Raw genomic sequence first — 13,780 nt, 5'->3', positions numbered from 1 at the left:
CACTATGGATATTTACCCAAAGAATACAAAAAAACTAATTTGAAACCCCTATGTTGATTGCAGCATTATTTACAATAGCCAAATTATTAAAGCAGCCCATGTCCACCGACTGATGAATGGATAAAGGAAACATGGTATATACACACAATGGAATACTATTCATCCATAAAAAAGAATGAAATCTTGCCATTTGCAACAACATGGGTGGATCTTGAGAGTATTATGCTAAGCAAAATAAGTCAGTCAGAGAAAGACAAATACAATATGATTTCATTCATATGTGGAATTTAAGAAACAAAAGCAATGAATAAAGGGAAAATAAAGAGAGAAACCAAAAGACAGGCTCTTAACTACAGAAAACAAACTGATGGTTACCAGAAGGGAGACGGGGGTGGGGATGGTTGAAATGGGTGATGAGAATTAAGGAGTGCACTTATCTTGACGAGCACCGAGTAATATATACAATTGTTGAATCAGTATGTTGTACACCTGACACGAATATAACCCTATGTTACCTGTGCTGGAATTACAATAAAATTTAAGTTTAAAAAATGCTAACTATCATCTGTTCCATATTTACCATTTGTCCATCCTAAATATGTCAACACTCTTTTTTGAAAACTTATTAATTAAGAGGGACTTGGTTTGTGAAATGTAGCTGGTAGCTGACAAAAAAGAAAACCGTATCATTCCTATGCTTTCTATAGCAGAGACCTCAGTTTTACAAAATAGGCATATTCCTAAATAGCAAGATAAGTAGTGAATTTTTGTAAAAACCGGTAGCATTTTATCATTGACAGTGATTTTAAAGAAAGTCCTAAACATCATATTCTTCTATCTCTAAAATATATATCAAAGGTAAGAATGCTATTTTTAAAAACATAAACCCAATACTATTATTACATTCAAAAGTATTTAGCAATTCCTTAACATCACATAATATACCATCAGTTTTAAATCTTCCTTCATTATTTCATAAATGTTTTTATAGTTGTGTGTTGAATATAGCGTGAAGTTCACATTACATTTGATTGATATCTGGTTGAGTTTTTTTTTTTTTTTTTAACTTCATAGGTTTCTTCTCCCTGCTTATTTCTGTCATTTATTTGTCTGTGCAACCAGGTGTTATGGACCAAATTGTGTCCCTCTAAAGTTCATGTTGTGTAGCCCTAACCCACAGTATCTCAGAGCATGGCTATGTAGTGGACCTTTGAACAACATGGGGGTTAGGGGCACCAACTCCCACGCAGTCAAAAATCCTCAGATCATTTTTCACCCTCCTCAAAACTTAACTACTGGGGCACCTGGGTGGCTCAGTTGGTTGAGTGACCAACTCTTGATTTCAGCTCAGGTCTTGATCTCAGGGTCGTGAGTTCGAGCCCCATGTTGCGTGGAGCCTACTTAAAAACAACAACAAAAACAATAACAGTTAACTACTAATAGCCTACTGTTGGCCAGAAGCCTTACTAATAACATGAATAGTCAATTAACACATATTTTATATGTCATAATATTATATACTGTATTCTTACAATGAAGTAAGCCAGAGAAAAAATGTTAAGAAAATCCTAAGGAAAATACATTTATAGCCCTGTCCTATATTTAGAAAACCACACGCATGAGTGCGCCCGTGTAGTTCAAGGTCGTGTTGTTCACAGCTCAGTGGAGTTAAGGTCTTTAAAGATGTGATTAGAGTTGCCTGGAAGCCGCTGGGGAAAGTCCTGATTGAATCTGACTAGTGTTCCTGCAAGAGGAGGGGTTAAGACACGCATGCACGGGGTGGGGGACGCTGTCAAGACACAGGGCAAGAGCGGTCCTCTACACCCCGAGCGGAGAGGCCGCCCGCCCTCGGGCTCTTGGTCTGGGACTCCAGGCTCCAGGGCTGTGGGGAAGTAAATATCTCGCTGAAGGCCCCCACCCAGCCTGTGGCACTTGGGTTATGGCCGCCCTGCCACACGAGTACACAGACATTTGTCCCGTAGAATTTCCTGTGTTCTGGACTTGGCTGGATTTAACATGTTTCCTACTGCCCTACTTTCCCTGGAAGCCAGTAGTTAGATCTGGAGGCTGGAATAGGTCCAGATTTGATTTTTGGTGAGCACACTGTGTGTGTAACTCCTGTTGTACTACATGAGGAGGCATATGATGCCCGAGTGTCTCTCTTTGTATGGTGTTCAGATTGATGAGTGCTCTCAGATGCTTTGTCAGCCTGATCCGTCCATTATTCGTTCCCTGCCAGCGTTTCACTTAACGGCTTAATGATCGACATCAAGACCCATCATTTCTCCAGGATTGTACAATGGTGCTATTCTAATTCCGTCACTCCTTTGGCACTTATCTGTTGAGATTCATCTGTAAAAAGGAACGGTCATTTACCTGTTTGTTCAGGAAAAGCGGGTGAAATACTTGAACACGTCTTTTATTTCCACTTTTCAGAGTATTGTGTTAGTTCTCTATCATTCTCCAAGATGCTCATGAGATTTTTGTTCTGTTTTGGTATCATTATGAACGTATGGATTTTAACATGTTGATATGGTTTCATCCATTCGAGTAATTATTCTTTTTGATGTTTTTGATGTTTTTTGTCCCATCTTCAGCCAGTGGATGCCCAGTAGCCTTTAATAACTTCCTTGTTTTCTGTTATTGTTTCTTATTAAAGATGTTCCAGGATTACCTTGCACGTGTGCTGACCAAGGCCTGGAATCAACTGTTTCTCTGAAGGGCCCTGGTCCTCTGTGTGGAAAGCAGCTCTGTGAGAGCACAGTGTGGGTGCTAAGATGTTCTTTGATGCCATGATGGTCATTCTTCCTAGAAAACATTGTTCTTGAAAACATTGTTTTAGAGGCGCCTCGGTGGCTCAGTCGGTTAAGCGGCCAACTTCGGCTCAGGTCATGATCTCACGGCTCCTGAGTTTGATCCCCGCGTCGGGCTGTGTGCCGACAGCTCAGAGCCTGGAGCCTGCTTCTGATTCTGTGTGTGTGTGTGTCTCTCTCTCCCTCAGAAATAAAATAAACATTAAAAAAACTTTTTTAAAACGTTGTTTTAAAAGAAAATATTCATCATGAATTCGTGTTGATATTTCCAATTCTCATTTAACTTCTTTGTTTCACATTTGGGGTTTTTTAATCCTAATGCTGAAAATATTAGTTCCTAATGACATTAATATGATTAGAGTATTTCCCTCTTTCTTTCTTTCTTTCTTTTTTTCTTTCTTTCTTTCTTTCTTTCTTTCTTTCTTTCTTTCTTTCTTTCTTTCTTTCTTCCTTTCCTTTTAAAAAATATTTATTTTGGGGAGAGTGGTAGCGGGGGAGGGGCAGAGAGAGGGGGACAGAGGATCCAAAGTGGGCTTTTCCCTGACAGGCTGACAGCAGTGAGCCTGGTGCAGGCCTTGAACTCACGCACCCACAAAATAACGACCTGAACAAAAGTCGGATGCTCAGCCAACTGAGCCCCCCAGGCGCCCCCACTTTGCTTCTTTAATATGTAACATGGACCACTCTACAACACCAAATAGAGACCTTGCTTACCCGCTTGTCCGCCTGCCTGTAGAGGGACCAGCAGGATCTGCCCGGTGCACACTGGCGGACAGCAGGCTGTTCCCCGTCTTCTGCTATTTCTACTGCATAAATCTGTCCACGTGCCATTTCCTGCCTTATCTAGTGTGTCCTTGGGATAGACTCCTGGGGGGTGTGAGGCTGAAGGATGGGTTCACATGCAGTTGTACAGACGTTGCCAAATTCTTCGTGAGGGGGCTGTCCGTCTATGCTGGTCTGTGTGCCCGTTAGGAAGGTGTGTGTGCACCGGCTTCCCCGCGGTCTGCACAACAGGCCGTGTTCTCAAACACAGTTTGTCAGCAGTTTTGCTTTTCATGTCCCAGTTGAAAAAAATCACTTTTTAAAAGAAAAGTAAGAAAGGTTACTTAAAATTTCACGACGTGCCAGGATTGTACTCAAACACAAAGTACATAAAAGCTGCCTTATCGAGGAAATCTTTCTGTATGAAAGCAGGAAACTGAGACATGCTAACAAGCGGCAGAGCTGGGACTCATGTCTGGGCCGCGTGACTCCAGAATCTGTGCCCACCAGCCTCCGGCCTCCCCCATGGTGGGCAGGGAGTGATGTGACTCCTGGTGGCAGGCACGCTAAGGGAGGGTCATCTTTCCATCTAGAGCATAATGTGGACTGTTGTAAAACGGCCCCAGGGCCTTGAACAGTATGTTGTGTATTTTCAATGCTCAGCACACATTTATTGGTTGATTCACTCACTTCCTCAATAAATATTTATTGACCACCTACTATATGCAGACGCTGTGTCAGAAGCTGGGGACAGCTGGTGAACATGGTGACCAGGGTGTCTGCCTCCAGGGCTGGTTTATCTTTCTAGACTCTGAAAAGAAAGCTTTCTAGAAGTTGTTATTTTCATAAGGAATTTAATAACTACTTAAATCTTTCTACATACAGGCATTAACACATAACATAGTCTTTAAAAAAATTAAAAAAAATTTTTTTAATGTTTATTTATTTCTGAGACAGAGAGAGAGAGAGAGACAGAGCATGAGTGGGGGAGGGGCAGAGAGAGAGGGAGACACAGAATCCAAAGCGGGCTCCAGGTTCTGAGCTGTCAGCACAGAGCCCGACATGGGGCTTGAACCCACGGACCTGTGAGATCATGTCCTGAGCTGAAGTCGAATGCTTAACCGACTGAGCCACCCAGGCGCCCCCATAACAGTCTTTTAAATGAATTTCCTTGATTTTTATTTATTATTTTGCTATTACGATTTGTTCTTCAGAGAAAAACTCCTTATTCATCTGTTGTTGTCCCTGCATATAAGCTTCCTGGTGTTCTGATCAAAAGTGTTTATTTTTGATTGTGTAGTTCATGTACTATGCATTACAGTTTTATTTATAGGATATAAAATAATAAATGCAATGCTTCTGTCTCATCAAGTGGTTGTAGTTAAAGGGCTTCCTGGTCAGTAGGCAGCTGTAAATCCGGTTTCCTGTTGTGTTAGTGGAACCGCATAGCGTCTTACGGAATGCGGAGAAGGTACACGTAATTTTAGGTTTTCCCCCATGGTTTTTTGCCGTTAATGTGTCGGCACACCCCGTGTGGTTTGTGTGATGTGCTTGAACACACAGGGCACATCCGGATCTCAGACCTGGGTTTAGCCGTGGAGGTCCCGGAGGGCCGGACCGTCCGAGGAAGAGTGGGGACCGTCGGCTACATGGGTATGTGAGGGGCCGCTTGGAGGGCCTTGCCCTCTCCCCAGGTGCTGCATGCCCAGAACACACCCGAGACCGGGTCCAGGCCGCCTGGAGGGGCACGGGCGCCAGGGCTGGGACTGCGGAGGGAGCCCTCTGTCTGCCCTCTTGTCTCACAGAGGCGGGGTGTGAGGCCTGCAGGGTCACCCAGCTGAGGGAGGGCAGAATCGGGACAGGACGGGGCCCCCTCACTGCCGCAGTCCCCACGCTGTGCCCTCTGGCCTCTCAGGCCCCTCGTGAATCCACCGTTCCCTGGTTTTTGCAAAGCCTCTGTGAGCAGGAGGCCCTGGCCTGGGGTCAGCTCCCAGCCCCGCAGTGCCAGCCTGACCCAGGGGTGGCCTCCAGCAGGAGAGACCCCGAGAGCCCCACGCCCCCAATGTGTGTGCTACTGCCTGCCGCGAGGTCTTCCCGTGTTGGGAACAGGTGGCCGATGCCCGTGTGGTGCCCATGGGCATGCTTCTGGGTCTCTGAGGGGGCGCGCTCCTCAGGAGTAGGGTCTTACCCGGAGCACCGCTTTCCCCGTGGCCCTTATTCTGTGGCTGTTCGTTCCACGCTCCGGGGTCGTACAGACCGTGTCCAGTAACTGCTTTGTTGAAACATGAGTCCCACACCGTCGAGTCCACCACTCTGAAGCGGGTTTCAGCATGCTCACGGAGCTGTGCAACCACCACAGGGTGTTGCCCTCACTTCCAGAAAGAGACCCCGCGCCCATCAGCACCCCCTCCCGCCCCAGTCCCTGCAGACTGGTCTGTTCCGCCTGCTTCATGTGTGTGGAATCACACACTCTTGGGCCATGTGCATCCGGCTTCTTTCCCTTAACACATTCCCGAGGTTCATGTTGTAGTAAATGTGAAATTTATAGTGTTTTATTTGTAAGTAATTGCAAGAAAATTTAAAACCAAAACTTAATTTACATTTCCTGTATTTGTTGTGTAGCTCCTGAAGTTATCAATAATGAAAACTATACATTCAGTCCTGATTGGTGGGGACTTGGCTGCCTGATATATGAAATGATTCAGGGACATTCTCCATTCAAAAAGTTCAAAGAGAAGGTCAAGCGACAGGAAGTCGAGCGCAGAGTGAAGAAGGACACAGAGGAGTACTCCAGGAAGTTTTCCGAGGACGCCAAGTCCGTCTGCAGGATGGTGGGTTGGGCTCCGGGGGGGCCGGGCTGGGAGACACCCTCTGCCTCATTGTAGTTGTTGCCACCAGCGCTGGGGACACCCAGCAGTCTCCGTGCCAGGCTGGCGCCACACGTCCTGCCCTTGCCCGGGAAACGACGCGACTGGGCTTCAGCCAACGGGAGCAAAGCAAAGCAGAGCAGTCATTGTTTGCTTTCTCCAAAGACGCACCTGACAGGGAAGGTGGGGCCAAGGTCATCATTTCCTGCAAAAGTAAAGACAAAGCAGCATCTTCGGTATCTTAGAAACAGTGAGGTTTTTCTGTCTTTTCATGTTTCTTTCCTCTTTACTGCCGGGAATCATGGTCAAGCAGACACCTTGACCTGATGGCCTGCCACGTGCCTGCCACCTTCCTTGATGTGTGAAGGGCCCTACGAGGCTGTGGGGTTGGGTGGAGGCCGAGGGGTGGCTGAACGATGGACAGTGGAACCGAAGTGGGTTATAGGAGGGTGAGGAAGAGGGGCTCAAGGGAAGGGGCGGAGTTGGCGGGCTCTAGGCAAGGTGGGGGCCCAGCTCGTCGGAGTCTGGTCCCTCCTTGCCAAAGTCAGAAAGTCTGGGGGAGCATGTGGAGAGGACAGGAGGTCTGGCTGGTCACGAAGAGTCTAGGGAGAGAGAGTGGCAGGAATGGGGGGCGGAGGACCAGGTCGTTGGTGAGGAGGCCACAGAGAGGCCGGGCGTGGGTCCCCAAGTGGGTGTGGGACCAACAGCCGCTGTACTGAGTAGATCAGTAACTTTGGTGAGTTGTCGGTGGCTGGAGAGTACCTGTCATGTTTTCCCTCCCCTGTTGTTTCCATATATGATGTGACCAATGTTTGTGGCCTGTCACCGGACAGCGGAAGCAGGCTGGCCTTTCTCCCCGCCAGCTCATTCTGCTGGGAGCTGGCAGTGTTGGGTCAGCACCTCCACGTTTAACAGCGCTCTGGCCAAGCTGCTGTTTGACCGAGTGCGTGTGATCTGCCAGGCACTGACAAGGGCGGTGGGAATGTAAAACTATGGAGTTGGAAGAGCCTGCCCCCTAAGGAATGCACGCGTCGACCTAACGTGAAAAAGAACTGTAGTGGAGAAGCAGGATTTGACGGGTGCCGTCAACAAGGAAGAAACCAGGACTCAGGGCTTTTCAGGCTGGAGAAGTGCTGTTCTCTGCTAGGGGTGCCGGGGAGCAAGGCGGTGCCCGCGTGAGTGCCCGTGTTGGGGCTGGCAGCTCTGGCTTGGAGCTTGTGCCAGGGGCCACGTCTCCGCTCCCCGTGCCGGGTTTCCCTGACGGCGCCTCTGGTTTCTCGCCTCTAAGCTGTGGGTGGTGATGACCTCTCCTCCACAGGCTGGCGGGAGGCGGTGCAGCTGTGCGTGTGCCGGGCCTGGCAACACAGATCGGCAGCGGCTGCTTCCCGGAGAGGGGGTTCAGTGCCAGCAAGCGAGGACCAGAGGAGGGGGCGTCTTGGGAGGCGAGGGGCAGTCGAGGGGGACGGCACCTGTGGGGACAGGGACTTGCCGGGGCGGGGAGTGGTGCTGCAGGCTTCTGCGGGGCCCCTCGCCCTCTCTGCCTGCCCCCAGCTCTCTGCACCTGTGCCGAGCGCGTGACCCGGACTTGGTGTGAGGTCAGGGTGTTGCACTTGTGCTCGACAGAGCAGAAGGCAGGGAAGAGGAAACGCCGGCTGTTTACGGTGACCCAAGCAGGAGGTCAGAGTGGCGCCTGACACGTGGGCACCTTCCTGTAGTTTTCAAAACTCTTTGACAGATTGTCTCATCTAATCTCATGGTGGATTTCTGGGGTATTTTCTTAGCCTCACAGTTGAAAAGTTAGGAGTTTGATTTTCGTGATGTCCCATCATCAACGACGGTGGGCAGACTTGATCCCAACCGAGCTCTCTGACCACAAGTCCAAGGCCACTGGATGGGTGTGTGTTGGCAACGGGCTGGATGGTGGAGTCACGGAGCCCTGAGATGTGGGGATTGTATCTGCCACTACAGTTAGTTTCCAGATCTGTTCCTAATTAACAAAGTGTGCGAGGGGTAGCTGCACGGAGTGAATCTTACTCAGCTGTCGCCCCGGCTGGGTGCTGGGGCCACAGCAGTGAGCGGGAGTCCCCCCCCCGGCCCTGGAGGCTTTGTTCCAAGCAGCTCCCCACGTGATGTGGTCACAGCAGTCGTGACAGGTATGCCGAGGGAGGTCTGAGGTGGGAAGCTGGAGCCTGAGAGAGCCAGGCCACGACTCTTCTAGACGGAGGGCACAGTGCACATGAGGGCCGTGGGTCTGCCGAGGTGAACGAGGTAGGCGTGCGTCGCACTGGGAGTTGATTTCTGTTCAGAAAAGTGGGTGCTGGCTGCGAGGCGAGGCCAAGGTCAGCAAACTTTCCTGTTTTTTGTTTTTGTAAATGTTTATTTATTTTTGAGAAAGAGACAGACAGATAGACTGTGAGCAGGGGAGGGGCAGAGAGAGAGGGAGACACAGAATCCCAAGCAGGCTCCAGGCTCCGAGCTGTCAGCACAGAGCCTGACGCGGGGCTTGAACTCATGCACCGTGAGATCGTGATCTGAGCTGAAGTCGGACGCTCAACCAACTGAGCCCCCCAGGCGCCCCAGCAAACTTTCTTGTGAGGGGCCAGAGAGTAAAGGTGCCTGGGCCTCGCAGGTCCCTCTCACAGCTGGTCCTTCACCGCTCCAGTGCAGAAGTGGCCCTGGGCCCAGCTCAGGTAACGGCCCGGCTGTGCTCCGATAAAACCTTAGGTACAAGCTCAGGGGCTCCCCAGGCCTGCTCCGCTGTGCTTTAGAGGCCCTGGCCTCCCATGTTGCTTTGAGCACCCCCAGCCTTACTGACTGATAGTAACCATGGATGAGCCTCTTTGAATTGGTGACGATGATGAGTGTGTGAGTAAGGAACACTTTAGGAAGAGGTGCTGCCTGATCACTTTATGAACATACAATTTCTGGAACTAGGTTTGCCAAAATTCTGCCTCATCTGAGTTCCTCAGTGATCTAGTTAATGAATAAAGAACTTTCTGGTTATAAACATAACATAGCATTAAAATGGCATATCGGACATTCTTGACAGTTTCTTTTCCTTTAAAAAAGCCCCTTAATTTTTCCATGGCTAAAATTCTTCCTCAAAGGTTTACGTAGCCCACACTTTATTTGCTGGTGGCTCAAGGGTTATTTTATTAGCTTCCACTTTTTTTTGAAGCACCATGCATTCTAAAGTAGAGAAATCTGAATTAACGAGGTTTGGTTGAAACTTTGAAATTTGCGTAACTTTGTTTGGATGGAGGTGCTCTTTGCTACCCCTAATTCCCTGGTTCTTATTGCGGAGATTTTCTGAGTTCTCTCGCGTCCCAGGAGCTTAACTTGACTTCGCTTCTGCCTCTGGCACAGTTACTCACCAAGAATCCCAGACAACGGCTGGGCTTCAGCGGTGGAGCAGCGGAAGTGAAGGGACACCCCGTGTTCAAGGACATTAACTTCAAGAAGCTGGAAGCAAATATGTTGGATCCCCCTTTCTGTCCTGATGTAAGTACGTTGTCTAGAGAGGAGCAGGGGGTCATGTGACCCAGTGATTTTGTTCCAGCAGATACAGAGTCACCTGGTGCAGCCTAGCTGTGCCCGGGGTGCCCCACCCTGGACCCCCTTCCCCAGCCCCCACCACGCACCACACTGTCCTCACGGGCCCTCACGGCCTTCATGGCAGCTGAGCCTGGCTCTGCCCCACTCAGAACCTCAGCACCACCCCGCGGCCTCCTCGGCGGGCCCGGCAAGGCCTTGCATGTTCCGGCGTTCCGTTTCTTGTGTCAGCGCGGGCACGCCTGCCTCTTTAGTCTGGGAGGCACTTGCCCTGTATGCATCTCCCAGTTCCTGGCTCCGCACCGGCAGCCCTGGAGGTCCCCTGAGCCTCCTCGTGAGTCTCCTCGTGAGCCTGCGGCGGGGGCCGCGCCCAGAGCCCGGTTTGCAGCCACGCCTGTGGGAACACCAGGCAGTGAGCTCCTGTGGGTGGAAGTGTGGACGAATGAGCAGCAAGCAGTCCGGACCTTCTCCTGAACCGCCTGCTGCAGGCACAGCACAGACCTGTGAAGAGGAGAGAGTCCTGCAGGGTGTGATTCAGGGCTTACCGTGTTTATTCCGTCCTCCAGTGCGTTATCCGGTGCCTCCCTCCTTTGAATTAGCTCACGAGCTACAGATCCATTGGGTGCCTGCTACCGCAGGACACAGATCTCGGGATTGAGGCCACAGGGAGAACAGGAAAGCCAGGTCTCGCTGCCGAGGAGCTCGATCCAGCCTGTGGACATAGGCAGGGAGACGGGTTACAAACTGGCAACCTTTGTTACAACTGGCCAACCCCCTGGCTAGTGATTGTGTGCCGCAGGGACTTGAGACGGGCCGTCGGTCCGAGAGGAGCAGGGAAGGCAGGCGGTCTTCTCCGGGGAGGGGCGGGGATGCCCTTGCCACACCGGGGGGCCTGGAGCAGGCCCTGGCAGGTCCCGGCTCCGGGGCTGTTCTGCGTGTTCTGCTGAACGTAACCAGAGGAGTCCGTGGGGGCCACTTGACAGGAGAGTCCGGTGGCAGTGGGGTAGGCAGTTTTGTCTACTGGCGGCGGGGGGGGGGGGGGGGGGCAGGACGGGGCTCTGGGCCTTCGGCCTCCCGTAGACTGCCTCCTGAGCGTGGCCACCATTTGCTCCCTTCCCCCGCTATGTGGGGACTGAACGGATAGCACTGCTCTGACGTGTGCTGACAGGCAACCTATGGAATGTCACTTCTTTGTGCAGGTTCCGGCACGTGGGCAGGACATTTCTCAGGACTGCCAGTGCCTCTTGCACTATCACGGTTTGGTCTGTGGCTGCCGACTCCTTATTTCCAGAAGCACAGGCGGCTGCACGGAGGAGGCGGCGGCCCAGGCTTGGCCCCGCCCTGCTTGCTTGATCCTCAGGGCGGCGGGCCTGGGCTCCCGACCACTAGATGACCTCTGACAGCAGGTGGGGAGGCGGGACCTGCTGTTTTCCACTGAGACTTTGCAGAGGGCGCTTCACGTGAGGGTTGGAGGCACAGGTGGGACTGCGCCCTGCCCTTCCTCATCCCTGCCTCTGCCTGTAACCCACCTTCCACTGCAGAAAAGAGGAGGGCGGGGGCCTCAGGAGGTTTGCGGGCCAGAGGGCATCCGCAGGGCCTGCGACTGAGGAGACTTCCCTGGAGAAGGGAAAGGCTTCAGACACGGTGTGAATGGGTCCATTTCATATGCGTCGTGTTCTCAGTAATTAAGGAAACTAAGATTGATTCCAGTCATCTCAGAGGCCAACGCCTCTTTGTTCTTTGCGCACAGCCGAAGGCAGTGTATTGTAAGGGTGTCGTGGATATCGACCAGTTCTCCACGGTGAGGGGAGTCTACCTGGACACCACAGATGAGACTTTCTACAGCCAATTTGCCACAGGCTCTGTCTCCATCTCCTGGCAGAACGAGGTACTGCGGGTTCCTACAGGGTACCATGCCGGGAGGAAACGTGTGTGCGCGCGCTTGGAGGTAACATTACGCACAGGAAGGGGATAGTTGTCCACGATGGGTCTCACTTTGAAAGCAGGCCTGGCCGGTGCCCGGCGCCCACGGTACCGACCTGCTCTGGGGGTGCGCTCAGGGAGAGGAGGAGGAGGCCGGGGCAGGGACCCCGAGAAGGAGTCAGCAAGCAGGAAAGAGGACGGCAATGGGGGTGGCCCCGGAGTGCTGGGCACGGTTGCCGGCGGTGGGGTGGGGGGGAGTGGCCGACTGACCTCGCGGTGTCCCCCACTTGTCTGTGGATGCAGATGATCGAATCGGGTTGTTTTAAGGACATCAACGAAAGTGACACTGGAGAATATGTGGATGTACAAGCGACACTGTGCCACCCAGTTCCCAAACCGAAGAGAGGCTTCTTCTATAGACTCCTCAGAAGAGGGGTGAGAACAAAAAGCATGTTGTTATTTTGGCTTCTTAAAAAACGTGATGTGTTAAAAGCAAAGAAACATAACTTAAGTGCTCTGGCAATGTGGTGCTATTTGAGCCCCACGGGGGCTCAGAAACCCTCACAAGGGCGTTTGCTGTTGGTACGAAGACTGTTCTGATCCAAAAAGGAAAAGGGCTTACCTGCCTCCGAAGCAGATCCCTCTCTCAGTGACAAAGCACTTAAGCGTGCTCCGAAATCGGTGTCGTGGAGAACAGTCGGGAAACGGTATACGCCATGTAGATTACTCCGTTCCCGTTCTGACTTCACAGCCGCTCCCTCGCTAGCTAGCCTGCTTTCACAGAGAACCTGGAGGAGTGGTTTGGAGACACTTCGCGGGCCGTATCTAGAAATGTTTCCCCCTAGTGCAGTTCTCCTTGGACTAGCGGCTTATCCTGCTTGGTGCCCTGTCCGTTCTCGAAGGCCTCGTTCAGAGCTTGTCCACTAACATTCGAGTCCATCTTTGTTCAGCGTAAAAAACACGCCTTGGGTGGGAAAGGTCTCTCGGGCATGTCCACCATGACCACACTTCCTTGGAGAACGGGGGCCAGGCGTGCGTTAGCACGGTCGGTCTGTCCATGCGCAGGAAGTCGTGTCTGGACACGCTCCACACGCAGGCCTGAGCCGAGGCGAGCAGGTTGCCGGGCAGGGACACCTGCAGCTGTGGTGTCCTGGTGCGGGGGGGGACGCTCTGCGCCACCCGGTGCTCGCAGGGGGGAGCCCGGGCCCTGTTTCCTTCCTTGCAGGCCCAGCTCAGGGTTGAGGAATTGCAATTGGGTGTGTGACAGAGAAAGCGAATCTGAGACGCTGTGTGTGTGTGTGTGTGTGTGTGTGTGTGTGTGTGTGTGTGTGAACTGAGCAGCTTCCCTACCGTGAGGTGATGAGAGGAAGTGTGAAACTCAGCCCTAAAGTTGGTCCCCCTCCCCGCGGTTGTAAAGTTGCGCGTCCAGCACGGGAGAGCTGAGCCGGCCGAGCGGGTAAGAGATTGACCCGGCCCCTCTGCCGTGTTGCAGGGCTGCATTAACGGTGTCCCCAGCGACAAGGAAGAGCTGCCCTCCGTGGTGCGACCACTCACTGCAGAGCCGGGCCCCAGCGCCCAGGAGCACGAGCGCGGTGTTTGACCCCATCTGTGAACAGCAATAAACACGTGACACCTCGTAAGATGAGAGCCTCATGAGTCTGCAGACGTCTCTATATTCGTCCCTGAATCACCTTGTCACCAAAGCCGCGTTGAAGACGAAGGCCCTCGTGGGCCACCCAGATGCTGAGACCCCCAGGGGTGGACCTGTGCCACGGAGAGGGGAGGGCTTGGGCATCCGCCCACCAGTGTCCAGAGCTGAGGGTCCTGTTCCTCAGCCCAGAGTGCCCTCTGGTGTCATTGAGG

At 52.0% G+C, this 13,780-nt stretch overlaps 1 protein-coding gene across 15 annotated transcripts in view; it reads left to right on the top strand.

Annotated features, from left to right (window-relative positions):
• The window catches only part of GRK4 (G protein-coupled receptor kinase 4), a 96,380-nt gene extending 82,816 nt beyond the window's left edge, over nt 1-13,564 (top strand). For 11 of the 15 annotated variants that reach the window (XM_023253499.2, XM_023253501.2, XM_045056930.1 and 8 more), the window contains 7 exons: nt 5,139-5,228; nt 6,198-6,406; nt 6,493-6,678; nt 9,809-9,943; nt 11,745-11,882; nt 12,221-12,352; nt 13,410-13,564. In XM_023253499.2, coding sequence (XP_023109267.1) covers nt 5,139-5,228; nt 6,198-6,406; nt 6,493-6,678; nt 9,809-9,943; nt 11,745-11,882; nt 12,221-12,352; nt 13,410-13,517 — 998 coding nt within the window. In that variant the 3' untranslated portion in view covers nt 13,518-13,564. The remainder of the gene's footprint in view (nt 1-5,138; nt 5,229-6,197; nt 6,407-6,492; nt 6,679-9,808; nt 9,944-11,744; nt 11,883-12,220; nt 12,353-13,409) is intronic. The other 4 variants (XM_045056933.1, XM_023253500.2, XM_045056927.1 and 1 more) reach the window with 3 other exon arrangements.
• The last annotated feature ends 216 nt before the right edge of the window (nt 13,565-13,780 follow it).

Source organism: Felis catus, chromosome B1, assembly GCF_018350175.1.
Source record: "Felis catus isolate Fca126 chromosome B1, F.catus_Fca126_mat1.0, whole genome shotgun sequence".
Taxonomy (NCBI): Eukaryota; Metazoa; Chordata; class Mammalia; order Carnivora; family Felidae; genus Felis; species Felis catus.
This window is presented reverse-complemented; position numbering and strand designations above follow the sequence as displayed.